Below are 25,661 nucleotides of genomic sequence, written 5' to 3'. Positions count from 1 at the left end.
CCTCCCCTCGCATGACAGGAATTCTTGACACCCTACAATGGCTCTCCGCATGCAGGGCTCTCATCTTAATTGTTGCCTCCAGCTGGGTCAGCGTCCCATTGCAGCTTTGGGATTTCCTACCAACACCACTCCGTGGCCTGAGGGTGCATGGCCCCTGGCTCGCTACTGCACCAGTTGCCACCGGGCAAGGGAACCCCCCTGGGCACCCCTCTGTGCCAGGCCGCTCGGCAGCAAGTCTCTCACAAAAGCGTATTACTCTCCTCTTTAGCTGTGCAGAGACTTCCTCCAGGGCCTGGCTTCGCCCTCGGGTCTCTAAGTATCTATGCCCTCCTCCGTTGGTATACGGTGCCTGATGCAGACCAGGATTTAGCAGGATTGTGCTCTCCTTGGTCGTAAGCTATGGTAGGCCACATCTAGTCGGCCATCTTGCTTGGCCACCACTAGATTGATGGGCATAGCAACAAAACTTAGCAAACATTCCCTAACAGAATGCTCAATTATATTATTCGAAAGTGGTTAACCTGAATGGAATCTGCAAGCTGGGGAGCTCCAGTCAGAACTTAAAAAGGGCTGAACCTACAGGCTGCTACCAGCAGTTAGACAGGTTAGCTAACACTTTAACATTATTAAATCACATTTTAGTCTGACAATGCAGAAAACTCATTTAACAGCATTGAAGAGGTTGAAGTCTAAAATTGATACTATTACAAAAACTCAATGACACCTTTAGGCTCTTCTAAGTCTAGTAAGGAGCTAGCAAGATTTTCTATGGAAGAACACAGGATGATTGTCTGCTTAAATAAGCTCACTTGCACATTCTTTTCAAGCCCCTCACAAGCCTGCGAGTATGGAACTTCAAATGAATGATGCAATGTGTTTAAACCCCTTCGCCAAATCAGAAGCGTGACAACCTGTATACTACTTCCTTCTATTGCCTCTAGTTGTACCAGCAGTTAGACAGGCTAGCTAAACCTTTTGAGTTCAAAATATTTTATTGAATTATCATATTAATCAATAAACAATGACAATACAGAAAAAATATTATTACACGAAAATACCTAAACAAAATAAAGAGATACAAGAACATCAATTGAATTACAATAGGTAACCAAATTGCAAATATTCATTGAAAAACTAAAAAAGGGGGAGGGAAAGGAAGCAACTATAACATTATTGCATTAACTATAAATAGAGCTACTATTCCGTAAAAGTTAGTCTAATATAATATCAATAATAAAGAAAACTAGATATAAATATATACTTAAGAAGATAAATATATATCAACAGGTTTCCAAAAAGAGTGATGAGTATTAGAATTATGATTAATACCAGTCAGGGACAACTGAGCTCCTCTTCTTGTAAAAATAACCCATGACCACCAAGCATGAACTGATAATAGCAAAACATCTTTCCAACAGAATGTAATGGATTTTAAAGCAGTTGATATTAGAAGATTAAAAAGTTTACCTTCTAGGTCATTTAAGGTATGCAAGAGAACAGCAGATTTGCATTTACTAATTTAACGGAAACATCATCATGAACATTTAAAATCTTTTTTACAAAAAAGACTATTCGAAATTATCAAAGCTCAATCCAAGGGTGTCTCCCACTCTCCCCAAGCTGATCCCGAAACACTTCCCAATTGTGAGGATCTTGCATCCTTCTTCTCAACTAAGACTGAAAACTTAAAGACAGTCCTACATAACGATCTATTATCACATACTGGCCCACAAAGGAGTGATGCACCGATCACACCCAGTATCTCGATAATAAGCTCTCCAAAGCTCGAACTCAAAAACATGGCCTCCTGGACCGACTTCAGCTTCTACAATGAAGAAACCATTTTAAAAATGATCACAGCACTGAACCCTTCCAATCACTTCACAGACCCTCTCCCAGCAACCCATTTAAAAACCTTCACGCCACTGCTATTGCCCCTATGGACCAGGATTATAAACACTTCTCTTTCACAAGGAATCATCCCAGACATCCTCAAAGTTGGTCAGATATCCCCCATCCTAAAAAAACCATCGGCGGACCCATCTCACCTGAATAACTATCGCCCAATCTCCAACATCTCGACCCTAGCCAAATTGCTAGAAAAATGTGTCCACGTGCAGCTCAGTAAGCACATAGATCACTTCAACCTGCGAGATCAATTCCAATCAGGTTTTCGATCAGAACATAGCACAGAATCAGCCATGAACCACATAATAGATGACACACTACAAATTCTGGATCAAAACAAGGGATGCCTGCTAGTCCTGCTTGACTTATCCTCAGCCTTCGACACAGTCAAACATGACAATCTTCTAGACCTCCTGAAACACAGGATGGGACTATCTGGTACTGTGTTTAACTGGTTCACGTCCTTCCTCCAAAACAGAACACAAAGATTCAAGATTAACCAATCATTATCCAACCCCTCCCCGGTCACTCTGGGATTACCCCAGGGCTCATCCCTCTCCCCGACTCTCTTCAATTTGTTTATGGAACCTCTTACGGAGCTACTCAATTCGTCAAACATCCAATATCACATGTATGCCGACGACACACAACTCTACATCAAAGTACACTCACTTGATGACATCAAGTCCCTTAACTCAACTCTCCACAAAACACAGATCTGGTTGGCAGAAAATTATCTAAAACTAAACAGTCTAAAAACTGAATTTCTCCTTATCACCCCTCCCAACCAAACAACCACCATCCTTGAATGGATGAAGCACATTACAGCACTCGATTGCCTACCTATCATCATCGACTCAGCTAAATCACTGGGAATAACCTTGGACAATAAGTTAAATATGCAGAAACACATCAGCGCTGCAACTAAAGGAGCTAATTTCCAGATTAACACCTTGAGAAAACTGAAACCCTTCATACCGGCCAGAGACTTTAAACAGACAGTTCAATCTCTAGTAATGCCCAAAGTGGATTATGGAAGTATTGCTCTCTGTGGCCTACCCAGATCAACGACTGCTCCCTTAAGAGCCACAATCAATAAAGCTGCTAGGCTCGTCACAGGCTCCAAAAGAAATAGCCACATCTCCCCTGACCTTCGTGCCCTCAACTGGCTTCCTTTTGAGGCCAGAATTCACTTGAAAATCGCTTGTATGACTCATAAGGCCTTACACCACAAAACACCGAGATACCTAGCGGAGAAATTGGTACTATCGGGTGGCAACAGATCCACTAGGAGCTCCAACAATCTTCTGCTTAAACCACAACGGTTCTCCAAGCAGAAAACATACTACCGCTCCTTCTCAGGAATGGCGCCCAGGATTTGGAATGCCTTGCCCCAAGAAACGAGACTTAACCCATCGGCAGCTCTTTTTTAAAAAGAAGTGAAATCTAGTCTTCTAGCCAAATTCACATGATTCTTTGACACTCCCTTGTAAATACGTGATACTAGTGTATGCTAATCTTTACTTTCCTCACCTATTTCACGATATATGTTTTCTATGTTGTTATCTCTGTACTGTAAAGCGCTCTGATACCTGTAAGGGTCTTGTTCACGCTATACAAAACTGCAAAAATAAAATAAAATAAATAAATAAATAATATCCCAAACTTCAGTCCAGAATTTAAAAATTAAAGGACATTCGAAAAGCATATGTTGTAATGTACCAGGATGTAATTGACAGTGCCAATAAATTGAAGAAGTTTAGCTTGAAATAAACGTAATGGAGTCCATAAACAGTTGAATAAAATCTAAGAATTAGTTTGATAAAGCGAGACAGTTAACCAACCAGAAATACTGTTAAGCCAAATATCTTTCCATGTATCAATAGACAAGGAGATTGAAAGTTCATTATTCCAAAATATTAAAATCTTATTAATGGTATTTCCTAGAGAATTAGATAATTTTTTATATAAAATAGAAACACCATGAGATGATGTGGTAACAGTATGAATATAAATTGATAAATCAGCTTTAACATTAGAAGAATTAACATGAGAAAATGAATCTAAAATCGAGTTACACAAATGTTCATATTTGATAAGGTCAGATTGAGGTAAACTACATTTTTTTTTGTAACGCCTCAAATGAAATGAAAGCATTGTTGGAATAGACATCTTTAAGATAAAAAATACCTGCGTTAATCCATGAATACCAGAAACTGATATTTCTATTTAATTTAATGACAAAGCTATGCCATAAAGACAAGTCTTCTGTATTAAACATGGGGGATTGAAAAAATGAATCTAAATCATTAAAAATCATTTTAGTGGATTTAAGAATAACATATTTATGAAAAAAGATGATTTCTTACACATGGTTAAAGTGGGAAGTGGAAATGGATTTACAATTGATTTCTCAATAAGAAGCCAAATAGGAGGATTATTTAAACCATATGGAACTTTGTTTTGGAATAAAAGCTTTATGATAAAGAAAAAAGTCAGGCAATCCAAAACCAGCACTACATTTGGGTATGGTTTGTTTTTTTATAACTAATACGAGGTGACTTGTAATTCCAAAGAAATTTAGAGAGATGTTTATCAACATCATTTTACAACATTAAAGAAAATTGAGTAGGAATCATGGCAAGGGTGTAGAAGATTTTGGGAGCAATAGTCATTTTAATAGAGTCCAATCTTCCCCACCATGAGAGATGAAGTGAAGACCATTTGGCTGTTTTATCTTTAATATAATTTAAAATACAATCCTAGTTCAATGCTATTGTTGATTTTACGGATGAAGAGAAAAGAATACCAAGATACTTCAATTTATCTTTTTGCCAAATAATTTCATTCATAGGTAGCATATCAGGAGTACAATAAATATTTAAGGGAAAAAAGTCAGTTTTGTTAGTATTTAATTTATATCCAGAACTTTGGAATACTTCGAAATAATCTCTAATAGGGAAGGGAAAGAGGATATAGGATCACTAATTAATAAAAGTACATCATCAGCATAAGCTAAGGTTTTAATAATAACGTCCTTAATATTGATTCCTTTAATATTGTCACATTTTCTTATAGAAGTAAGTAAAGGTTCAATACCAATAAGAAACAAAAGCGGGGAAAGGGGGCAACCTTGTTGTTTACCTCTAAAAAGGGAGAATTGGTTAGAAACTTGGCCATTAACAAATAAACAAGTAGTAGAAGCAGAATACAAAGCAGAAATCATGCGGATAAAAGTGCTACCAAAATTAAATGATAATAAGGTATGAAATAAGAATTGCCAATTAATTTTATCAAAAGCTTTCTTAGCATCTAATGCGAGAATTCATGATGGTTGAGCACTTAGCCTTGTTCAATAACATGTAGCAAAGTTCTTGTATTGTTTGCAGAATATCTATTCTTCATAAAACCAGATTGATCTGGATGTATAATAGAATCTAACACAGGGGATAATCTAGAAGCAAGTATTTTAGCATATTTACAATCTTGATTAATTAAAGATATAGGACGATAATTTGACACAAGTGTGGGGTCTTTATCAGGTTTGGGAAGTACAATAATTAAAGCATCAGTAAAAGAACCTGAGGTAATTCCTGAAGAACCAAAAAGGGTAAAAAGTTGAAATAAAAAAGGTAAAAGTTGTAATTTAAATTCTTTGTAAAACTCAGCAGGAATACCGTCGGGACCCGGGGACTTATTTTTTTAAGAGATTTTCTGGCTGATAGAATTTCATCTTTAGTAATAGGTGAGTCAAGCCCCATTTTATCTGATTGTGAAATTTTGGGTAATCCACATTGTGTTAAAAAAGAATCAATTAAGGAAACATCATTAAAATTGGGTTTGTTATATAAATTAGAGTAAAAATCAAAAAATTAATTAACGATATTGTGAGATAAAGCAATTTTACCATCAGGGCTATGAATTGAATTTATTTGAATTTTATCTCTTTTTATACGTAGATAATTAGCTGAAAGTTTTCCAGATCTGTTGACATTAAAACAAAATTTGGATTAGAATTAGAAATATGAATGCCCGCTCTCTTGCTAAGGATGTGGTTAAACTCATAAGAAAGTTCTTGTAATTTGATTCTATATTGAGGATCATTAGAAGTAATAAAAAGTTTCTCAAATTTTGCAATTTGTTTTTCTAACTTTTTAATATTTGCATTAAAAGTTTTGTTTTCGTGGCCCATAAGAGAAATAGTTACACCTCTAATATAAGCTTTAAAAGCATCCCATCTATTAATCATAGAAGTAGAACCTTCAGGGTTAAGAAAGAAATTATCTTGAATGGCATTTAAGAGTTTAGGTTTATTATGTTCATTAAGAACAATGCCAGTATTCATTCGCCATCTAGATTGCTTTGTAAAAGTTGAATTTAAATTCAAAACAAAAGAAATCAAAGCATGATCTGAAATGTCAATGTTACCAATCATAGGAGAGTTCACGGAATTAATTAATTGTTTGGAGACTAATAAATAATCAATCCTAGAATGACAATTATGTAGGTTTGAAAAAAAATTAAAACTTTTGTCTGTAGGGAAGTGCAATCGCCAAATATCAACTAACTTAGTGGTTTGAATAAATGTTTTAAAAGCATAAAAAACCTTAGGAGGATGAAATTTAATGAGAGACAACCTATCTAATAAAGGATCAGAAACAACATTAAAATCACCTCCGACAATTAGAGGAACTTTACCCAACTTTAGAACCTCAGTTGTTAGAGTAGACCAAAAAGCAGGGTCATGCGCAGTAGGGCCATAAACATTTAGTAAAAAAATGACAAAAACTTTAATTTTAACTATTACAAATCTACCGTCAGTATCTGAAGTTTTACTCAAAATTTGGCAATGTAATTTTTTTGCAAAAAGAATAGCCACACCATTTTTTCTACCATTTTCAGGAGAAGAGACAATATTAACAACCCACTTCTTTCCAAATAATCTAAGATTTTGTTGTCTATATGAGTTTCTTGTATAAAACAAATATCTGCTTTACAACTATCTAAATAATCTAAAGTTTTTGTACGCTTAACTGGATGACAAACTTTTAACATTTAATGAAACAACTTTAATATTATGAACATTAGCCATAATCGAAGAAAAAGAGAAAAAAGGACAAGAGGAGGAGATGCAGAAATAAGAAAAGAATATGAAAAATTGTAGCTCTAAAACAAGCAAAAAAAGGAAAGAGGAAAGAAAAAAGGGAAAAACGACAAACATGAAACATTAATAGCAGAAATGAAATGCACACAAGCTCTACAAGCATGACCGGAACTGTTGGAGCCCAATGAGATAATAAATCTTCGATTTGTCAGAATATATGTAACTAGCAATATTCAAGTAGCAGAGTCATGAGTATCCATTGAGTGCTGTGAATGCTGACCCACAAACTGTCAATCAGCAGAATCATGTGTATCCATAGAGTGCTGTGACTGCTGATCCAGGAATAATTTTAAGTCCTGAGGTTGTTGGAAGGACTTTGAAAAATTATCTTTCCAGATTCGCATTGTGGAAGGATCAAAAAGACCATATTTGAATTCAAGACTTCTTAACTGTGGACGCATGTCTGAGAATTCATTGCGAATCTTGACAGTATCCTTAGCAAACCCTTGGTGAATAGATTTTTTATTCCCATTGACCATCAAAGAAGGAATTTCCCGTGCTGCTTTCCTGATCAAAACCAAATGACGATGGCGCAAAACCTTGAAAATCATTTGTCCTGGTTTTGTATGGCGAGGATTACAGTGAGATGGAATCCTATGTGCATTATCTATTTCAAACTTTTCCGGAAATTTGATATTCAAAACACTAGGTATCAAATTCTTCAAATATAGCCTGCAATTAGAACCTTCCACATCCTCCGGTAAATTGAAAATGCGTAGATTATATTGCCGGTTGTGATTTTCCAAATCAAGAAGGAGAGCAGACATAGGTGATATTTTTCCCACAAGCCGAGCAAAAGCATCATTTCTATTATAAAAAATAGCAAATATAAATAATTGCAAAGTAAAAGAAAAGGAGAGAACTTGATGAAAAGAAAAATGCTTCAAAAAGACTGGTGCAGCAGCTTAAACCGACTATGGGAGTGACTAGGCCGAAGCCAGGCCCTTTCCTGAACAAGGCTCCTCCCCCCCTGACAGAAAAGCTAGGCAGTACCTGCAAGCAGAGACCGCGGCTGGAGCAAGGAAGAAGAAAAAACACCAATCCTGACGTTGTTTTGCACAGCAAAACCACCACAGGTAGGACTTTTATAAAACTGGCACAGTCAAAAGAATAAGCATTCTGACCCTAAATCGCCGTTTAGTCGCCGAAAACGGCCCAACTTGACGAGGAGCTCACCGGGGGGGGGCAGCCATTTTGCGTCGCGCGCTCGCGCGTCTCTCAGGCTAGCTAACACTTTAACAAAATTAAATCACATTTTAGTCTGGCAATGCAGAAAACTCCTTTAACAGCATTGAAGATGTTGAAGTCTAAAATTGTTACTATTACAAAAACTCAATGGCATCTGTAGGCTCTTCTAAGTCTAGTCAAGAACTAGCAAGATTTTCTATGGAAGAAAACAGGATGATTGTCTGTTTAAATAAGCTCCCTTGCACATTTTTTCAGGCCCCTCACAAGCCTTCGAGTATGGAACTTCAAATGAACGATGTAATGTGTTTGAACCCCTTCTCCAAATCAGAAGCGTTCACATGTTCAATATTATCACACTGTGACAAACTGTATACTTCTTCCTTCTATTGCCTCTAGCTGTAATGTGAACTCTGAACATCGTGCACTACTGGTTTTGCAACTTCACACAAAATAATCTCATGTTTGAATTTATGCAATTTTCATAATTTATCCAACAGTAATTTCCAGGTACACTGACATTCATTGTGGACAGATTTACCACGATTTATAATACTGGCTCAAAATTACCAGGAGTTTTTTCGTTTGAGGTTTTATATAGTGCGGACTCGACCCAATAGTATTGCAATACTTTACATGAGCACCAGCTATATTAAATAAGGTCACATTCATTTTTTCATTTTAGGCACAGGATGAATGAATGATTTGTCCAGTATCACGGGATGTTGAGCCGACGTTAAGACTCAAACCTGGTTCCACAGTTCCAAAGTCGGCAGCTCTAGCTGTAATGCTACACCCTCACTTTGTAAACGGTTCTAATCATATGATACTCGTTTTAGATACATGGACCTTTCCATTAGACTGCTTTCCTTAAATCCTATCCTTACTTTGTGGCCCCATGTTTTGGTTCCAACTGATCCATTTTTTCAAAGTCGGATTCTGATGGCTTTAAATCCTCTAATTGTCCTTTTATTAGTTCTTTGTCAACCTTTGGTGATTCCATTGTTTAGAGGGAACCCAAGACAACCGTAACTTGTACTCCAACCCTATCAAATGACATCCCAAAAGGGCGGCACTAAATGCCACTGCCACCAGCCGTAACAATACCCACCTCTCAAGAACTGGTGGACTCATTATCCTCAATCTTCCATAAAACGGTGGGGAAGATTAGGAATGACCTTAAATCGGCTACATCTATTTTAAAAATCAGATTATCCAAAGACAGAGCCCCACAAGAACTCAGCCACCTTTTCCATTTTCTATTGCATTTGAGAAGACTGTCTCAAATGTCGTACCTCTAGTAAACGCTTGGGCTCCCATTATACATCTGTAGAAACGTGCAAGTCATATCACAGCACCAGCAGTTGAACAAATTATGTATGCCTCCCTTCAATCAGGTCAGTTTCCGTTAGCCTTTAAAAAGGCGATAATTAGGGCAATGTTGAAAAAAATCCCCCCTTAATTCAGGAGACCCTGTTAATTATTGGTCAGTTTCACAACTTCTATTTTTGGCAAAAATCTTAGAGAAGGGGGACACTTCCCAAATACAAGCTTTTGTGGAAGACAATAACATCTTGGACCATTCAAAGGTAAGGTTCAGAGCATGTCTGGGTACAGACCCTGCAATAACCTCAGCCATGGATAATATAAGGAGGATTATAGACCGGGTAATGCTGGAGTAATCCTACTGCTAGACTTGTCCAGGGCTTTTTGAAACCACATACCACAATATTTTGATATAACAATTGCAGTACCTGAACATCAACGAAAACGCACTCAAATGATTAATATCCTATTTATCTAATATCTGGGAGAGGATGTAGCCTTACGGCTAGAGTGGCTGACCTCGAAGCTGGGGAACGGGTTCGAATCTCGGCAACAACGCTCAGCATCCTGTGATTCTGGGCAAATCACTTAATCTCCCCGTGCCTAACAAAAATAAATGTGTCCATCTGTAACGAAACTGGTGCCCATGTAAAGCGCTCTGATACCAGATATCATAGGGTCTAGTTTGCGCTATATAAAACTCTTAAAAAAGAAAAAGATCAAAGCAAGTCCAACTAGGCTCCTTTTCCTCACATTTAACTACTTGAAACAGCATCCCTGATCACTCCAGACTTCAAAACACTTGCATTATACAAACAAAGAGCAACATTTAGGGTTTGGCGGATTGGCACTCCAGCACAAACATGCAATGCAAATGGGATATCTGTCACATTTGTGACAGAGTGCCCGTTCCCCAGACTCTAAATAAGTCCCAAAGAAATCTTTGAAAAAGCTTGTGCAAAACCTACCAAATGGAACTCGAAGGACTTCCCTGATTATGGTGCCCGCCGCTGGGACAGCATTCCACTCAAAATATACCTTCAGTCACCTGACTTTTCTCGGAATAATTCAGCAAAATTCAACACTATCAGCTAAAAGACCGTTTCACAGTGAATGTCTACGCCTTACCAAACATGCAAAATAAATAAATGAACATACAAAATTATCATTAAGAACATTTTGTAAAATTAGAACTTTCAATAAAATGTTAGGTAATTAACTGCTTTACATGTTTTTGTCTGCTATTATATCTGATCAATCACCTCTGCAACTCAAAAGGAATGTAGAAGTGTTATCTTTTTATTCAGATTTTCCTTTTCTGCATATTAATGTTGATAAGAGTTTTCAGCAATACAATTTCACCACTCAGTTATAGTGGAGTAATGGGTTTCAATAAATGTCCCTTCTTATCAGAAAAGATGGTAAGAATTTGTAAACTACAGTATTAGTTAGAAGCAGCTTAGCGGCACAGGCTTAAAGGCTGGTCTTAAGTGTGACGAGCACCTATGCATTAGCTACTGGTGCCACGACTCAGTGGGGATTCTGAATAAAGCATGATGAAATAAATACTTTGTGAGAATGGGTAAAACTATAAATGACAACTTTGTCCCAGAATATCTCTATCTTTAGACAACATTTGATTTTGTTCCGAATATCAAGTGTAATTATAAAGCTTTTATGGGTTGATACAAGATAAAATCTGCTGTTTAATCTTTTGTGTGTATATTGTAATACTGTGGATCTATTATTTCGATTCTTTTTCGGTTTTCAATGGTTCATATCTTTGACTAACACAATAGGACTGTGTTGGTGTGTATTGTCAACCATCATAGGTGGTCACAAAACATATAAATAAATATATTACAAACTTTTTTGATATGATTAAAATAGGCAGCTCCTGCTAGGAAAAATGAGGATGAGAATAAACTAAACAGAGTTATGTCCCAGATTAAGAACAGATTCGGGGCGTCAATTAAGAATATCTATGAGGCAATCTTTACTGACGTCTTATGGTAACGAGCAAATGAATAGTGATTTTAGGATTGGCTTCTAAACTGCAACGTTCCATTCATTTTGTGACGTCTATTTTGAAACTTAAAGTAATTTTAAATAAAACAAATGCAGTAAAAAGATGCAGGAGATGGGAGAGGACTCTCCATTTGTCAGGTTTACTAACCGTAGAAGATTGCACAAATTGACAAACAGCTAATCCTTAAAAACAAATACCAACGCAATGGAGAAAAGTTGCAATAACAATGCAAGCCTAAATTGAAAAGACACTTACACACAAGGCAGGTCGTTTAGTGGGTGAATCTTGACGACAATGAGAACCGTGAATACGGTGCCTCTGGACAAGCTCATCTGCAGAGGGATCGGTCCAGAAATGATCTGCTGTTTTCATCTTTGTGTATTCAAGAGCACATGGGCCAACTAAAAGGGAACAAAGTTCATCATAAAATGTAACATTCAGTGAAATCTGGGCTGACCATCATTGAATATATATATATATATATATATATATATATATATATATATATATATATATATATATATATATATATATATATATATATATATATATATACACACACACACACACACACACCTACAAGAGTGCATTTCCATGGGTGTTGAAAAAAAGTGCCATCTGTTCAGTGCTGGCCCTGAACCAAAATGTCCCTACTTCAGAGTTTGAGCCCTGTAGGTATCATTTAGGCAGAGCAGAGTCCTCCATCTACCTGATGTCCTGTCGCTGTCTGGTCTTGGAGACAGAGGAGGCCCCACATGAATTTTTCACGCATTTCACATAGGATCATGAATTACAGGGACTGAATTCCATGATGGTAAACACCATTGCAAGAGATGTAGCTTCGCGGTAGTCACTGAGAATGCACATCAACTGCTGTGTTTGTACCTTCTGAAGGCCCAGAGCAAAATCCTTCCACTCATACCCACTTTCTTCTAATCTCAAAACTGGTATTCAAACTACAAACTTCTTTTAGCACCTAAATTACTGCAACTCACTTTATTAAGGCCTTCCTCAATAAGTACTATCTAGATAGCTGGTGGAGTAAATTATAAAATATCCATACCTCCTCACAACTGCCTTCGCTCCATTGTCTATCAATAGCCAAGTGCACATACTTGCAACACTCCATTCCTCTGCCGCAAGCCTGCTTACAGTGCCTTGTATAAAACAAGTTACTTACCAGTACACTGTGGTTCTCGAATATTGATATCCTTTATAGAATCACATGCTTGAATGTTCCTGTTAAAAAGACATAACACTGAGTAGAAAAGGAAGAGTCTTTATTAGGTCCTACACCACTGACAGGTTCCAGTCAGCTGGAGTCAGCTGTGGAATCCTTGTTCACCAACCATAAGAACATACTAAGGGAAGGAGTAAGGGGGTGAGGGGGGAATGGGCAGGAATGAACCAAGTAGATTACAACACACCTTCCTGGGCAGGGAAGCGAACAGCGAATTGGCAATAAAGGAGGAGGAGAGGAGAAAAAAAAGGCAAGGGCAGGAATGAACCAAGAAGATTACAACAATTCTCCATCGTCATAGTGGGAGTCCCACAATATTTAAAACAAGCAGTATCATATAAGTACACTGACAGATACAGAGAAAGCAATTGATATTGTTAACCAATTCACATTGTTTAATTAGACCCAAACCTCACCCAATCAGAGACAAGACCCTGAACCGCTCTTCCGCTGCAGAGCCACCATACCTCAAATTTCGAGCACAAGTGTAAAAGGGAATAAGATATATTAATGAGGTGAAGGGGTGGTGAGCCAAACAGAGATGTTGGCGGGTCGCATGTGAATCTATGAAAAATATCAATACTTGAGAACTACAGTATACAAGTAAGTAACATTTTCTCCAGTATTTAATCTTTGATAGATTCACATGCATGAATCAGTGGTAGCTTAGGCAACACCACTCTTTCTTCTTTTCAATGGGAGAAAACATGAACCACTGGAAAATAGAAATATTAGAAAAATCAATTGAGACACAAGCAATAAGACATCACCAATATGTTGCAATGAAAGAGCAAAAAAATAATCTATACCTTATTGAAAGAGGCGACGCAATACTGCCTGCCTCAGAGCGGCAACTACTTTCTATGCAGAGTCCAAACAATAGTGCTAGGTGAATGTATGTGCATACAACCACGTTGCAGTCTGCAAATGTCTGGATGCGATCCTCCAGCAAACAAGGCCATGGATGTAGCCATTTTTCTGGTCGAATGTGCAGCGACTTTTGTCGATGGTCGTCTTCCTGCTTTGTCATTGTAAGAAGCAATTGCTGCCGACACCCAATGGGTTATGAGGCTTCTTGAAAGTGCCTAACCCTTCCTGGGCGGAACAAAAGAGATAAGAAGCTGGTCCGATTTCCAGAAAGCTTTCTTTCTGTAAATACAGAATTTCATGCAACGTTTGTAACTAGAGAATGGACAGCTCTCTCCGCAGTAGAGGAAGGATTTTTAAAATATGTTGACAGAACGATAGGTTAATTCAAGGGAAAAGTAGTTGGGATCTTCAGGACAAACTTAGGAATTGGTTCTTAACAACACTTTATCCTATCTGAATTGTAAAAAAAAGGTTCCGTAACTGTAAAAGCTTGAATTTCGCTGACACTCCTGGGTGACGTGAGAGCCAATGAAAGGCCTATTTTCCATGAGACATATTTTACATCTGCTTTATGGATCGGTTCAAATGGAGCTTTCATTAGTTGGAAAAGAACCTTATTCAGCTGCCAGGATATTGCAGCAGGTTTTACTGGAGGAAAAGCCCTGAAAAAGCCTTTCATAAATTCTTTAGCAAGTCTAGTCGAACACACAGGTATAGCCCCATTTTTCCTTCGGAGTCTTGAAATTGCAGCTAAATGCACTTTTATTGAAGAGTGTGCCAGGCCTAACTTTGCCTAGTGAAGAAGATATAGCAAAAGCTGTTCTGCAGAAGAGCAAAAAAGGTTGTGGTCATTTCTGAATCATCAGTAGCAGAATCTCTTCCACTTTGCTATGTAAGATTTATTTGTGGAAAAAGCACATGACAGCTCAAGAATAGATTTCCATTCCACTGGGATACTCAATGATCCAAACCCATTGTTGTGAGGTACAATGTTGCCAAACTGAGATTTTATTTGAGGATGCAATATCTGACTGTTGTTCATGGAAATGAGATTCTCCATCGACTGAAACTGTATGCATGGGCACAGAGATAGGAGAAGAAGCTCTGTGTACCAGTATTTTCCTGGTCATGCAGGTGCAATGAGGATGAGACAGCATGGTTCCCGCTTCAACTTGGCGAATCACCATGGGAATGGGAGGAAAGAGTAGAAACGCATAGTCAAACATTTCTATCCATTGTATCTGAAGAGCATTCCCCCAAGACCCTCTCTGAGGGAACCTGCTTGCAAATATTTTGCACTTTTTGTTGAGGAGAGTTGCAAAGAGATCCACAATGGGGGTACCCCATTGTTTGAAGATCTCAGACAATTGTTTTGGATCCATTTCATACTTGTGGCACTGACTTGCCCTGCTTAGAGAGTCTGCCCATTTATTGTCTATCCCTGGGACATGTTCTACTAGCAGAGAGATGTGTATAAGTAACAATTTCCATATTTACTGTGCTTGAGAGGAGAGTCTTTTTGACCTCATTCTCCTTTGCCTGGTAATATAGAACATAGTGGTGGCATTGTCCGTTCTCACCAGGACAGAGGAATTGCGAATTCTGGGTAGATTGATGTGCATTTGCGCTTCTTGAACTGACCATATTCTGTGAATTTCCATCTGCTGTAGGTGAGCTCCTCCAGCCTCCAAAGAAGCATCAGTTGTGATGAAAAAGCATGGCTGTGCCACTACGAAAGAGAAACCCACAGATAGATTGCGCTTTTTTCCCCACCATGACAAAGTTTGCTTCATCATTTGGGTGATGTTGATCATGTGGTCGAATGAACCATGAATATGTATCCATTGTGCATCCAATTTTTCCTGCACCGGTCTCATGTGCAGATGACAATTTTGAAATAAGGGAATGCACGAAGAAAGCATTCCCAACATGTACTTGAACATTCTCACTCAAGTGGATTTTCTTCTTGCAAGGAAAGCAGCTGTTTCTATTATTATCTGAACCCTCTCTGCCGTCGGGTAAGCTTTTGCAACCTTTGTGTCCAGAATGGCTTCCAGAATCACCAAAGATTGAGATGGTATCACAGATGATTTTTTCTTTGTTTAATTTCAGCCCTAGAGACTTGAAAGCATTCTGTCTGTTACACTGGAATAGGCAAATCAAACCTCTTGGAATAACATTCCAGCAATTTGTGGAACCCTCCTATGTGTTCAGGATGAAAACTTGCTGGCGAAGGTGATGGCGACAAAGGGGCAACATAGTTGTCCCACTCCTGACCCGATGTAGCTGGGTTCTGAAGTAGCTCATCCTCTCCAGGTTAATCTCCAGCATTGCTGTTGATATAATTGTCCCTGATTGTAATAGGAGGTACTACTGTCCTGTCCTCTTGCATGGGGACAACACCGGACTCTTAGGTAGAGGGGCAGTGCCAGGTGAACTAGAGCAACACGGAGTGAGTGGTACTGGTGCATTTGCTTTTGGAAAGCACCTATAATAGTCATTAAATACATGTCTCAAGTCAGTGACCAAAGAGATGGGCACTGATATGGTGTCCCAGTTTGAGGCCTGGTGATTCTCTTAAGGCTCTTCATAAGGGTAGTGCTCTTGGAAAGTGTCCTAACTATGAGACACAGACTGTTGATGAGTTCTGAAAGAATAATCTCCTTTCAGGAAGGTGGAAGTGTCTGTTAGTGTCTTCATCCTCATCTGTCTCCTGGCACTTTTCCCTTAGTTGTGAAGAGCTGTATGCTGGTCTGAAAATCCTTAATCTCCTGTGTTCTCCTTGTCAAGATCAGCTGCAGGCAATGGGGAGAACTTGCTTGGTGCCGTCTTTTTTGGGCGCAATGTTATAGAAGCCCCTTCAGATCAGAGAGCAGCTTTTTCTGCTCCATCAAGGGACTTGAAGATGGTGCAGATGACGAGGAAGAGTGAGCTTTTTTTGATTTGTTATTGCCCCCAACGTTGGTCAAGACACCAGAAACGTAAAAGTTGCAGTTGACAGGATGGTCCTTGCCACCAATTTCATCGACAAAGCTATCGTCATTGTTGTAGTCACCATTGTCACTGTCATGACTAGAAGCTTAGGAGCACGTAACGTTGTTGAAGTTCTCATTGACACGGCTGACGTCGATGATGGGTCTGCCAATTATCTAATTTTTGTCAAGGATGACTCCTTTTGAGGAATGACCGGTACAGAGAAGAGCCAGAAGATAATTTCTGAGTGGAACTTGAAGAGGAGTCCTTAGTGACTAGCTTCACAGACCCAGAGCCTTTACTAGTAACTTGAGTCTTTTTGGGTCATTGTCACATGAGGTAGAGCACTATTGTTGCGCTTAAGCTGAGATGGGGAGCGACTTGGACACTCATTCTAATCAGACCCTGATTCTGAATAGGACTTCTTCTTTTGGAGCCAAAGGAGTGGTCTGGCTTCCATGCATTTTAATGTCTTGGCACATAAGGTTCTGCAATGTTCACAATCTGAAGGCTTGTGATGATGATGTACAATATAGACACTCTTTATGGTGATCTTCTGAGAAAGGTTGTGGCTCCCCACAAAACCTCCAGGGCCTGAAAAGCCTCTTGTTAGATACCTCTGACACAATGGAAAATACTGTAGAAAACAGTACATCAGAGCTGTAGCAGCACAATGTTTCCTTTCTTGAGAGAGGGCAAAGGTGAAAACTTGACAAACCTGAAACAACTGAGCAGAACACAGGGAGACTTCCTCACACACAATGTGCAGTTAGAAATCTGAGGTATGGTGGCTCTGCAAGGGAAGAGTGGTTCAGGGTCTTGTCTCCGATTGGCTGGAATTTGGGTCTATTAAAACAATGTGAATTGGAAAACAATGTCAATTGCTTCCTCTAGGTCTGTTAATGTACTCACATGGTACTGCTTGTTTTAAATACCATGGGACTTCCACCATGACGACAGGGAAGATTCAAGCATGTGACTCTGCTCATTCTTTGATGGATTGCCATTCCCCTTAAGAGTCAAACTGTTGAACTCACTCCGTTCCCGTCATGAAGATCTTTTGAAGACTACCTTCTTTTCCAAAAAAGACCCAAAGTCTGGTTATTATTGACTGCTTTGTAATTGGGTTTTTTTGTTCATCAACCTTTGCCCTTTAAGTACTGCTATATACGCAGCCTTCCTGACGTATTCATGACCAGCGCAAGGATACCCGGTTTCAGTGTAGCATACTTTACAATTGCATACATATTCATCTAAAAGCAGCAGAAACGCAAACATAAAATACATGTGAAGTGAGATTACTAAAAGTTTCTCTTACACATATACAGCAAAGAGGCAGCAAGAGTACACCTTCTCTCACACACAACAGACACACTTAGCTGAAGTAAAGCATGTGCAACATTAGTGAACGCTTCCTCAAACACTGAGAACTGTAGCGGCACAGGAAGCTGAAGTGCAACTACTCTGGGTGTGTGAGAGAGATAGAGCATATGTGAAGATGAGCTAGAGAGATTACAAGTAGGTTGGCATCCAAGCAATTGTGTGTGGTTGTGTAATGATAACGATACTGGTTGGTGCATCAATGTGATGATATGCATGTTGGTGTGATAAGTGTACCAGGGTACTTTGTGTAAGGTGTGAGTGGTTAACATGCTGGTGTGATTGGTCCACGGGATGGACTGTGTCATAGCGTGTGAGTAAAATGGGGAATGTTTATGACAAATCGTGTGACAGTGGGAGTGATGTAAGAGCGATAAAGTGTATTATGTTGTGTGTGAATGTGTATGTCAAAATTATCATAGAGTGGATATGTGTTATAAGTGATAATGCATGTGTACGGTGGAGAGTCATTGTATATGACACCGTGTGTGAAATAGTGTGTTTTAGAAAAATTGGGCCACATTTCACTAAACTCGTAGAATACTGCTTTAGAAAAATTGGGCCACATTTCACTAAACTCGTAGAATACTGCTACCAATGAATCGATTATCTTAAGTAAATGCACTGAGCACTGAGGCTGCCTTGATCACTGCCCTGGATGACCTGCGAATGCGAGCGGATAAGGGACAGTCTGCAACGTTGATTTTACTTGACTTATCCGCTGCATTTGATACTGTTAGCCATAAGATTCTCTTACATCGGCTCGAAGAGATGGGGATCACTGGCTTGGCCCTAAAATGGCTTTGGTCCTATCTGTCGGACAGACGGCAGGCGGTCTTTCTGCCTCCATATCAGTCAGAATTTTTGCCTAACAAACAGGGTGTCCCACAGGGCTCTTCTATCAGCCCGATACTGTTTAATGTTTACATGCGACCTCTGGTACAAATCATTAAATCTTGCAACATTACGGCTGTTAATTATGCCGACGACACACAATTAATCATTTCCCTGGAAGGTGATCAGGCGGATTCTCTACCCACCTTCCATAACTGCATGCTGGAAATGACGACTTGGCTGAAAAACAATGATCTGCAATTTAACGGTGCCAAAACTGAGATCTTACATTGTTCAGTGGGCAGGGTATCGTCACCCCTGCCTCTCAATTTTTGGCCTCTTCCTTTGGACACCCCCCTGGTTCCTGTAAAGACTGTACGTAATCTGGGGGTCTGTTTCAATGAGAAGCTAAGTCTCGAGTCACATGTTAACAAGGTGGTCTCAAACTGTTACATGATCATGAGAGGTCTCCGCAGGATCTTACCTCTTCTGCCCCCTCATGTGCGAGGCACAGTAGTTCGTTGCACCATTCTTAGTCGTCTGGACTATTGTAACGCCTTGTTGCTTGCGTCCTCGGCTTATCTGATCCGGAGGCTTCAACGCATCCAGGCAGCTGCCGCAAAACTAGCCCTTCAAAGACCGCGCTATTTTTCCAGCACCAAGGCTCTGGCTGAGCTTCACTGGCTGCCTGTGCAACAGAGGATTATGTTTAAATCCCTGTGTGTAGCCTTCAAAGCTCTTCATGGCCTTGGCCCTGTACCATTACAAAGTCGTTTTAGATGGTATGTCCCCTCGCGCACTTTGCGCTCTTCCTCAGCTAGGCAGGCCTTGATTCCTAAGACAAAGAGAGCCACTTTGGGAGGCAGAGCTTTTAGCTCCGCGGCTGCTCGACTCTGGAATGGTCTTCCCTCAGAGCTACGACAGGTTCAGGATCTGACTCTTTTCCGTGGACGGCTCAAGACCTGGCTTTTTCCCAGAGTCTAATTTTCTCCTTGCTCCCCCTACTCTGTTTCTGCCCTGCATCATGTCTATAGCGCCAGGATGCCCGTAGGGTTACAGTGCGCTCTACAAAAAACAAAAAAAAAAAGAAAAAGAAAAAAAAGTAAATCATTTCACCGTATTGCAACATGGTGTCCCATCCACTGATGGACAGCAATAAACGTTTTGCAAGGGAGCTGGACGACTGAAGGGACAGATTACTTATGCCCTCTGGTGACATATTCCTCATACAATGCTTGAATATTTCTCTGATGTAAAATGGCTGTGTCACTAAATGGCAAAACGTATAAAAACTAAGTGCATAATTTGCGTATTGACAAACTGTGAGGTGACACTCATTTGGCAATGAAAGAAAAACAGTACAAAAATGAAAAATATACCTAGTAAGGAGGCGAGTATTGGGCCATCCACAGGATCCATCATAAGGGCTTCTTTTTCATAATATTTACTGGGGAAAAAGAACATGGAAAAAAGTAAGTAAACAGGCAACAGATTACTGCAACATTTATACATTTTGGAGGAACAGTCATGCCACATTTCATACCAACTAATAATGTATTGATTTTGCCACATTTTGTTCATTTTAATTTCCAATTTACTTTACTTTGTCACCTACCACCAACATGCTTACTCAAGGTCCGACAGAACGTATTTTTTAAAAAAAGAATCTTCATTGGTTTCATCATAGATCAATGTAACCATCAAAGGCTGTACAAACATGGGTCTAGCAACTCATCTTAACTACAATTGCCCAGCTCTCCCATTGAGACACCGCTTGTCTCCTAATATAATGTTATCTATCACATATAAATAAGCAAGTATTGTAGCCTGCACTATCTGGTGTCCCTACTATTGAAAAAAATGCCCAAGACAGCATGTAATTATATTAATTGTGTGATAATTTAACCCCTTCGCTGTGGCGGGAATTCCGCCGCAGCGCTGGGGGGTGTGGGGGGCAGCGCGGTGGCGCTGTGCTCATGACGGAGCCACTCCGTCATGAGCCACGGTTGAGCTGTGCTCATGACGGAGTGGTTCCGTCATGACTCCGCCCAGTTGCGTTGTCCCCCCGCACAGGCGGGGAAACAGCGCCGCGTGGGCGGAGCGGCCGCCAACGGTCGTGGCATGACGGAACCGCTCCGTCATGAGCACACGGCAACCGTGGCTCATGACGGAGCGGTTCCGTCATGAGCGGGGAAGGGGTTAAAATACAACTGTAAATATCGAACTGGACTTGATACATCACATAGGCCCTCTAAGAAAGTTGTATGGTCGATTCGCCCAATGGAGTCTTCTTTCTTTACCCCGGCATAGGCAGTTTTAAATCTCAGCAGAGCTGGCTTAGCACTTCATCAATTGACAGTAGTCATAAGGCACATAAAACTGTCTATTTGCCAACTGCTGTTATGCCACGTAACAGAGTACCATGGTTTCACCCACACCAATGATTTCCCACCGACCCATCTAACAAATGGAGGGCAGTTCACTGGATTGGCTAAGCATTGAGGTGCACTGGCAATAAACACCAGGGTTAATCTTTTTTACTGGATTTAGTCATTTGTCCTGAGGCTGCTGCAGATATTTGCACTATACAAAAACCCAAAAATAAAATTAATACAGATATGCACGTTCATATTCTGAGTCCCATTTAGCTTGATAATAGCAGCACTACTTACTTACTTATGCCTACTACCCCTCCTGGGATATAGGCCATCAACCAGGACTCTACAACCATCTCTGTCCTGAGCTTTTCTTTCAATTTGACTCCAGGTATAAGCCATCTCCTTGCAGTCAGCCTTGAGGCCTCGACGCCAGATGTTGCTTGGCTGTCCTCTTTTGCTTTTCCCATGAGAGTTATAGGTGAAGGCTTGCCTGGTGGTATTTGATGCGGGCTTGCGGAGGGAGTGACCAACCCAGCCTCAGAGTCTTTTTATGATTTTTTTCCATGAGCAGGGAGTTGGAAAGTCTTTTGTCATAGGTTGTTGTTGCTGTTGGTGTTTGGGCAGCGGAATTTCCTCAGACAAGTGTTGACGAAGGTCTGGATTTTGTTGGTGGTGGTCACTGTTGTCCTCCAAGTTTCTGCTCCATACAGAAGGACCGATTTTACGTTGTTGTGAAAATCCTGATCTTGGTTTGCTGCGTTAGGTCCTTGGAGCACCCGATCTTCTTTAGCTGAATGAAGGCAGCCCTTGCTTTGCAGATTCTTGCCTTGACATCAGCACATGTGCCATCCTGCTTGTCAATGACACTGTCCAGGTAGATGAAGGCCTCAACCTCTTCCAGGGCATCGCCTGCAAGAGTGACTGTAGTTGAGCTGGCTGTGTTAGCCATCAGGAACTTGGTTTCTCCATGTGGATGTTGAGGCCAAGTTGTGCTGATGTTGCGGCACCTTGTAGGTCTTGTCTTGCATCTGCAGATGGGTATGAGAGAGTAGGGCCAAGTCATCCGCGACGTCCTGGTCGTCGAGCTGCATCCAAGGCGTTCACTGGATCTCATACCTTCTCCTTGTTGTGGACGTCTTCGTGATCCTGCCCATAGTCAGCAGGAAGAGAAAAGGTGAGAGCAAACAACCCTCACGGACTCCAGTCGTCAAATCAAAGGCTCCTGTGAGTTGTTCTCCATGGACTATCTTGCAGTTCATTCGGTCGTAAGAGTTCCTAATGATTCTTATGAATTTATCTGACAAACGTCGGGACAGAGAAATTTCCAAAGGGTCTCTCCATCCATGCTGTCGAATGCCTTCTCATGGTGGATGAAGTAGACATTGAGGGGGGAGTTCCATTTCATCGACTGCTCCATGATGATGCGCAGTGTTATAATCTGGTATGTGCAGGATTTATTTTGCAGAAGGTAGCTTGCTGGTCTCGCAACTGAGCATCGGCTTGTTGGCTGAAGCAACCCTACTTATTGACAAGTTTTGCAGGGTCAATTGCCACCACTGATGGGTCCACAGCTGCCATCAGTGGGACAATAGTGGAGACTGATGTGATTTTGAAAATGCATCTGGGTGTCTGCATCATGAAGCACAAGATGTGCTGACTCGCACATCACGGACTACTCTACCTACAGTCTAGGGTACACATAACTCATGAATTCAGCATGATCAGTCAAACCATAAGGGCTCAAGCAGCGTGTCATAAAGGAAGTCCGTCCCGGGGGAACACAGCTAGTCGACCTGGTTCTTTTGCATGGTCCTAGTAGAGGTTTCCTCCTCATCGCTGCTTTTAAGGTTCGAATGATATATTATTCATGGATCTGAACTGCAAATCGATTTGCCTTCAAACTAGCGGATTGATGCTTGTTGCGGTTAATAAGGGTTTAGTTAGAGTTATTTAGTTATAATTACAACTTGGAAAGTTTATGGAAACTCGTCATTTGAACTTGTGTACTACAATGGAAATGGCACAGAGAAGATGTAACCTGTCTTACATTTGAATGAATACATCTAATGCAAACGCCTGCAAGATCTGACGCTCTGCCAACCAAGTCAAGTGCTCTGGCGGAAGACAGGTTTCCACCAACCCATTGAAAACAAATTCTTCCTGTCAAAAAAAGAAATGCCTGCACACCACCTCGGAGTACTTAAAAAGGATTTTAACAAGGCATCAGACATCATGTTCAAACCCAGCAGCGGGGGTCTTTCTCAAGATACAGTTGGGTAACTGAACATGGTGCTGTCTCACTTTCCAATATGCTGCATGTAGGACATGACAGGGTCACTTATAAATTTCAAAAAACAAAAATGCACTTCATCCACTAAAGTAACATAAATATTGATAATATTTGAGTTTATCGTATCTGTATCAAGGTTTTCACCTTGGTTTCTATGAATTACGGCAACATAACGTGACACTCCACCCTATCACCAATACTGCAGGGGCTGGGAAAAATGAAAGTATAATATAATCACAACAAATCGTAGTTCATCATGTCACTGAAAAGTGAAGTGCTAAACCATGCTCCTTCCTTGTAAAGATGCTGTTGGATAAGGCAATTCCTCTCACCACCAGTTCTTAAATATGTAACACCAAAGAGGATAATTCAACAGCAAATATCAATCGCTTGGGTATAAAACCCAAGTGGGTAATCAAACAGCAACTATCAATCACTTGGGTATAAAACCCAAGCGGGTAATCGAACAGCAACTATCAATAACTTGGGTATAAAACCCAAGTGGGTAATCAAACAGCAACTATCAATCACTTGGGTATAAAACCCAAGCGGGTAATCGAACAGCAACTATCAACCACTTGGGTATAAAACCCAAGCGGGTAATCAAACAGCATCTATCAATCACTTGTGTATAAAACCCAAGCCGGTAATCAAACAGAAACTATCAACCACTTGGGTAATAACTTAAGCTGGAAATCAAAAAGCAACTATCAATCACTTGGGTATAAAAGCTAAGTCAGCAACTATCAATCAATTGGGTACAAAACCCAATCAGGTAATCAACCAGCAACTATTCATCACTTGTGTATAAAACCCAAGCGGGTAATCAAACAGCGAATTATATTTGCGCCGACTGAGGGCCATATCAAAATAAATCTTTTATACAAGCACGGCGAGGGTGTGCCAGCACTTCTCTGCCAGGAAGAATTCATTATAAATTTTACAAACATACACACACTTTACATGTTGAAGTAGCCAAGTATCTGTTGGCTAGCTGCATCAATCTCTCAAGGTAATGCATACCTTAATTTCCAATTATATGCCGTAGTATACACTTATATGAAATACCATCGCCACAGAAGAGTAATAATCGACCCTCTGCTTACAGATGCAGATGTGTTATTGAAGTTTCCTGAAACAAACCATCTATTTTCTCACCTCTGACCCACTTCCCCCACTGTGCTAACATCAACCCAATGTATGCAGCATTGGTGTTGAACATTTAAAGTCTCTGGGGGGTGCTAGGTGGCGCACTAGCAAGATGGCCGCACTTGCGTGAGGCTCCTACTTCTTGGTGCACTTATCCAACCAAAAATCCTGTCCAGATGATCACATCGGCTGGCTGCCTGCAGTAACGTGGTGCTTATACGCTAGTGCGGTGATACTGAAAGTTTCAGGCTCATAGTGCATTGCTGTCCGCTTCTGTATCGCCGCCGGACAAACGACGCTGTGCCCACCTCGGCCGCTTGGAGTTGTGACCCGGCTGATCTGCTAGCGCAGGCGCCGCAGCGCCCACAAGGTGCCCAGGCCTCAAGACTGGCACGCGCAGAGAACTCGACCTTCAGGACGCTGGCAGTGAGTGCGCGGGCTCTTCCTCCCCAAGCCTATATACCGGGGCTGCCTCCTCACACACTGGTGACCCCCGCGCTTCTGTTGCAAGCGCTATTCCTCGCTGCCGCTGTCCAGCTGGCCCCGCGGAGCTGTTGTCATCTCTCTGGGGCCCGGGGACACTACTACTTACCAGCTGCATGCACATCACCGCTCGAAGGGAGGTGAACGACGCGGGAAGGCTGCAGGAGGACACTCCATAAACTGTGGTACAACTTGGCGCCTGGGGATCTGCTGCGAATCCGGTGGCGCTAAGGACCAGAATCTCAATTTAAGCGCTGGCTCACTAGATAGCGCGACCCCTGCCACAAACTTCGCTGCAGCTCTCCCTTACCTGGCCCAATACATTTGCGCAGAGAGGCCCCTGCCGCCGGGTGATTGAAGTTCCTACCCCCCGGTTTGGAGGCGCTGTTCACCGCTGCCAGGGAGCTGAACGGGCTGGGGATCTCTGGCGCTACGCTCCGGCGAAGGCGCTC

The 25,661-nt window shown here is 40.8% G+C and overlaps 1 protein-coding gene across 2 annotated transcripts in view; it reads right to left on the bottom strand.

Annotated features, from left to right (window-relative positions):
- SGSM1 (small G protein signaling modulator 1) overlaps positions 1-25,661 on the bottom strand; it is a 1,300,548-nt gene that overhangs the window by 653,957 nt on the left and 620,930 nt on the right. For both annotated transcript variants that reach the window (XM_085636109.1, XM_085636110.1), the window contains exons 6-7: positions 20,289-20,356; positions 11,868-12,013 (exon numbers count right to left, since the gene is read on the bottom strand). In XM_085636109.1, the coding sequence (XP_085492235.1) occupies positions 11,868-12,013; positions 20,289-20,356 (214 nt within the window). The remainder of the gene's footprint in view (positions 1-11,867; positions 12,014-20,288; positions 20,357-25,661) is intronic.

Source organism: Triturus cristatus, chromosome 11 (assembly GCF_964204655.1).
Source record: "Triturus cristatus chromosome 11, aTriCri1.1, whole genome shotgun sequence".
Lineage (NCBI taxonomy): Eukaryota > Metazoa > Chordata > Amphibia > Caudata > Salamandridae > Triturus > Triturus cristatus.
Note: the sequence above shows the minus strand (reverse complement) of the source record. Positions and strands in the feature narration are given on the sequence as shown.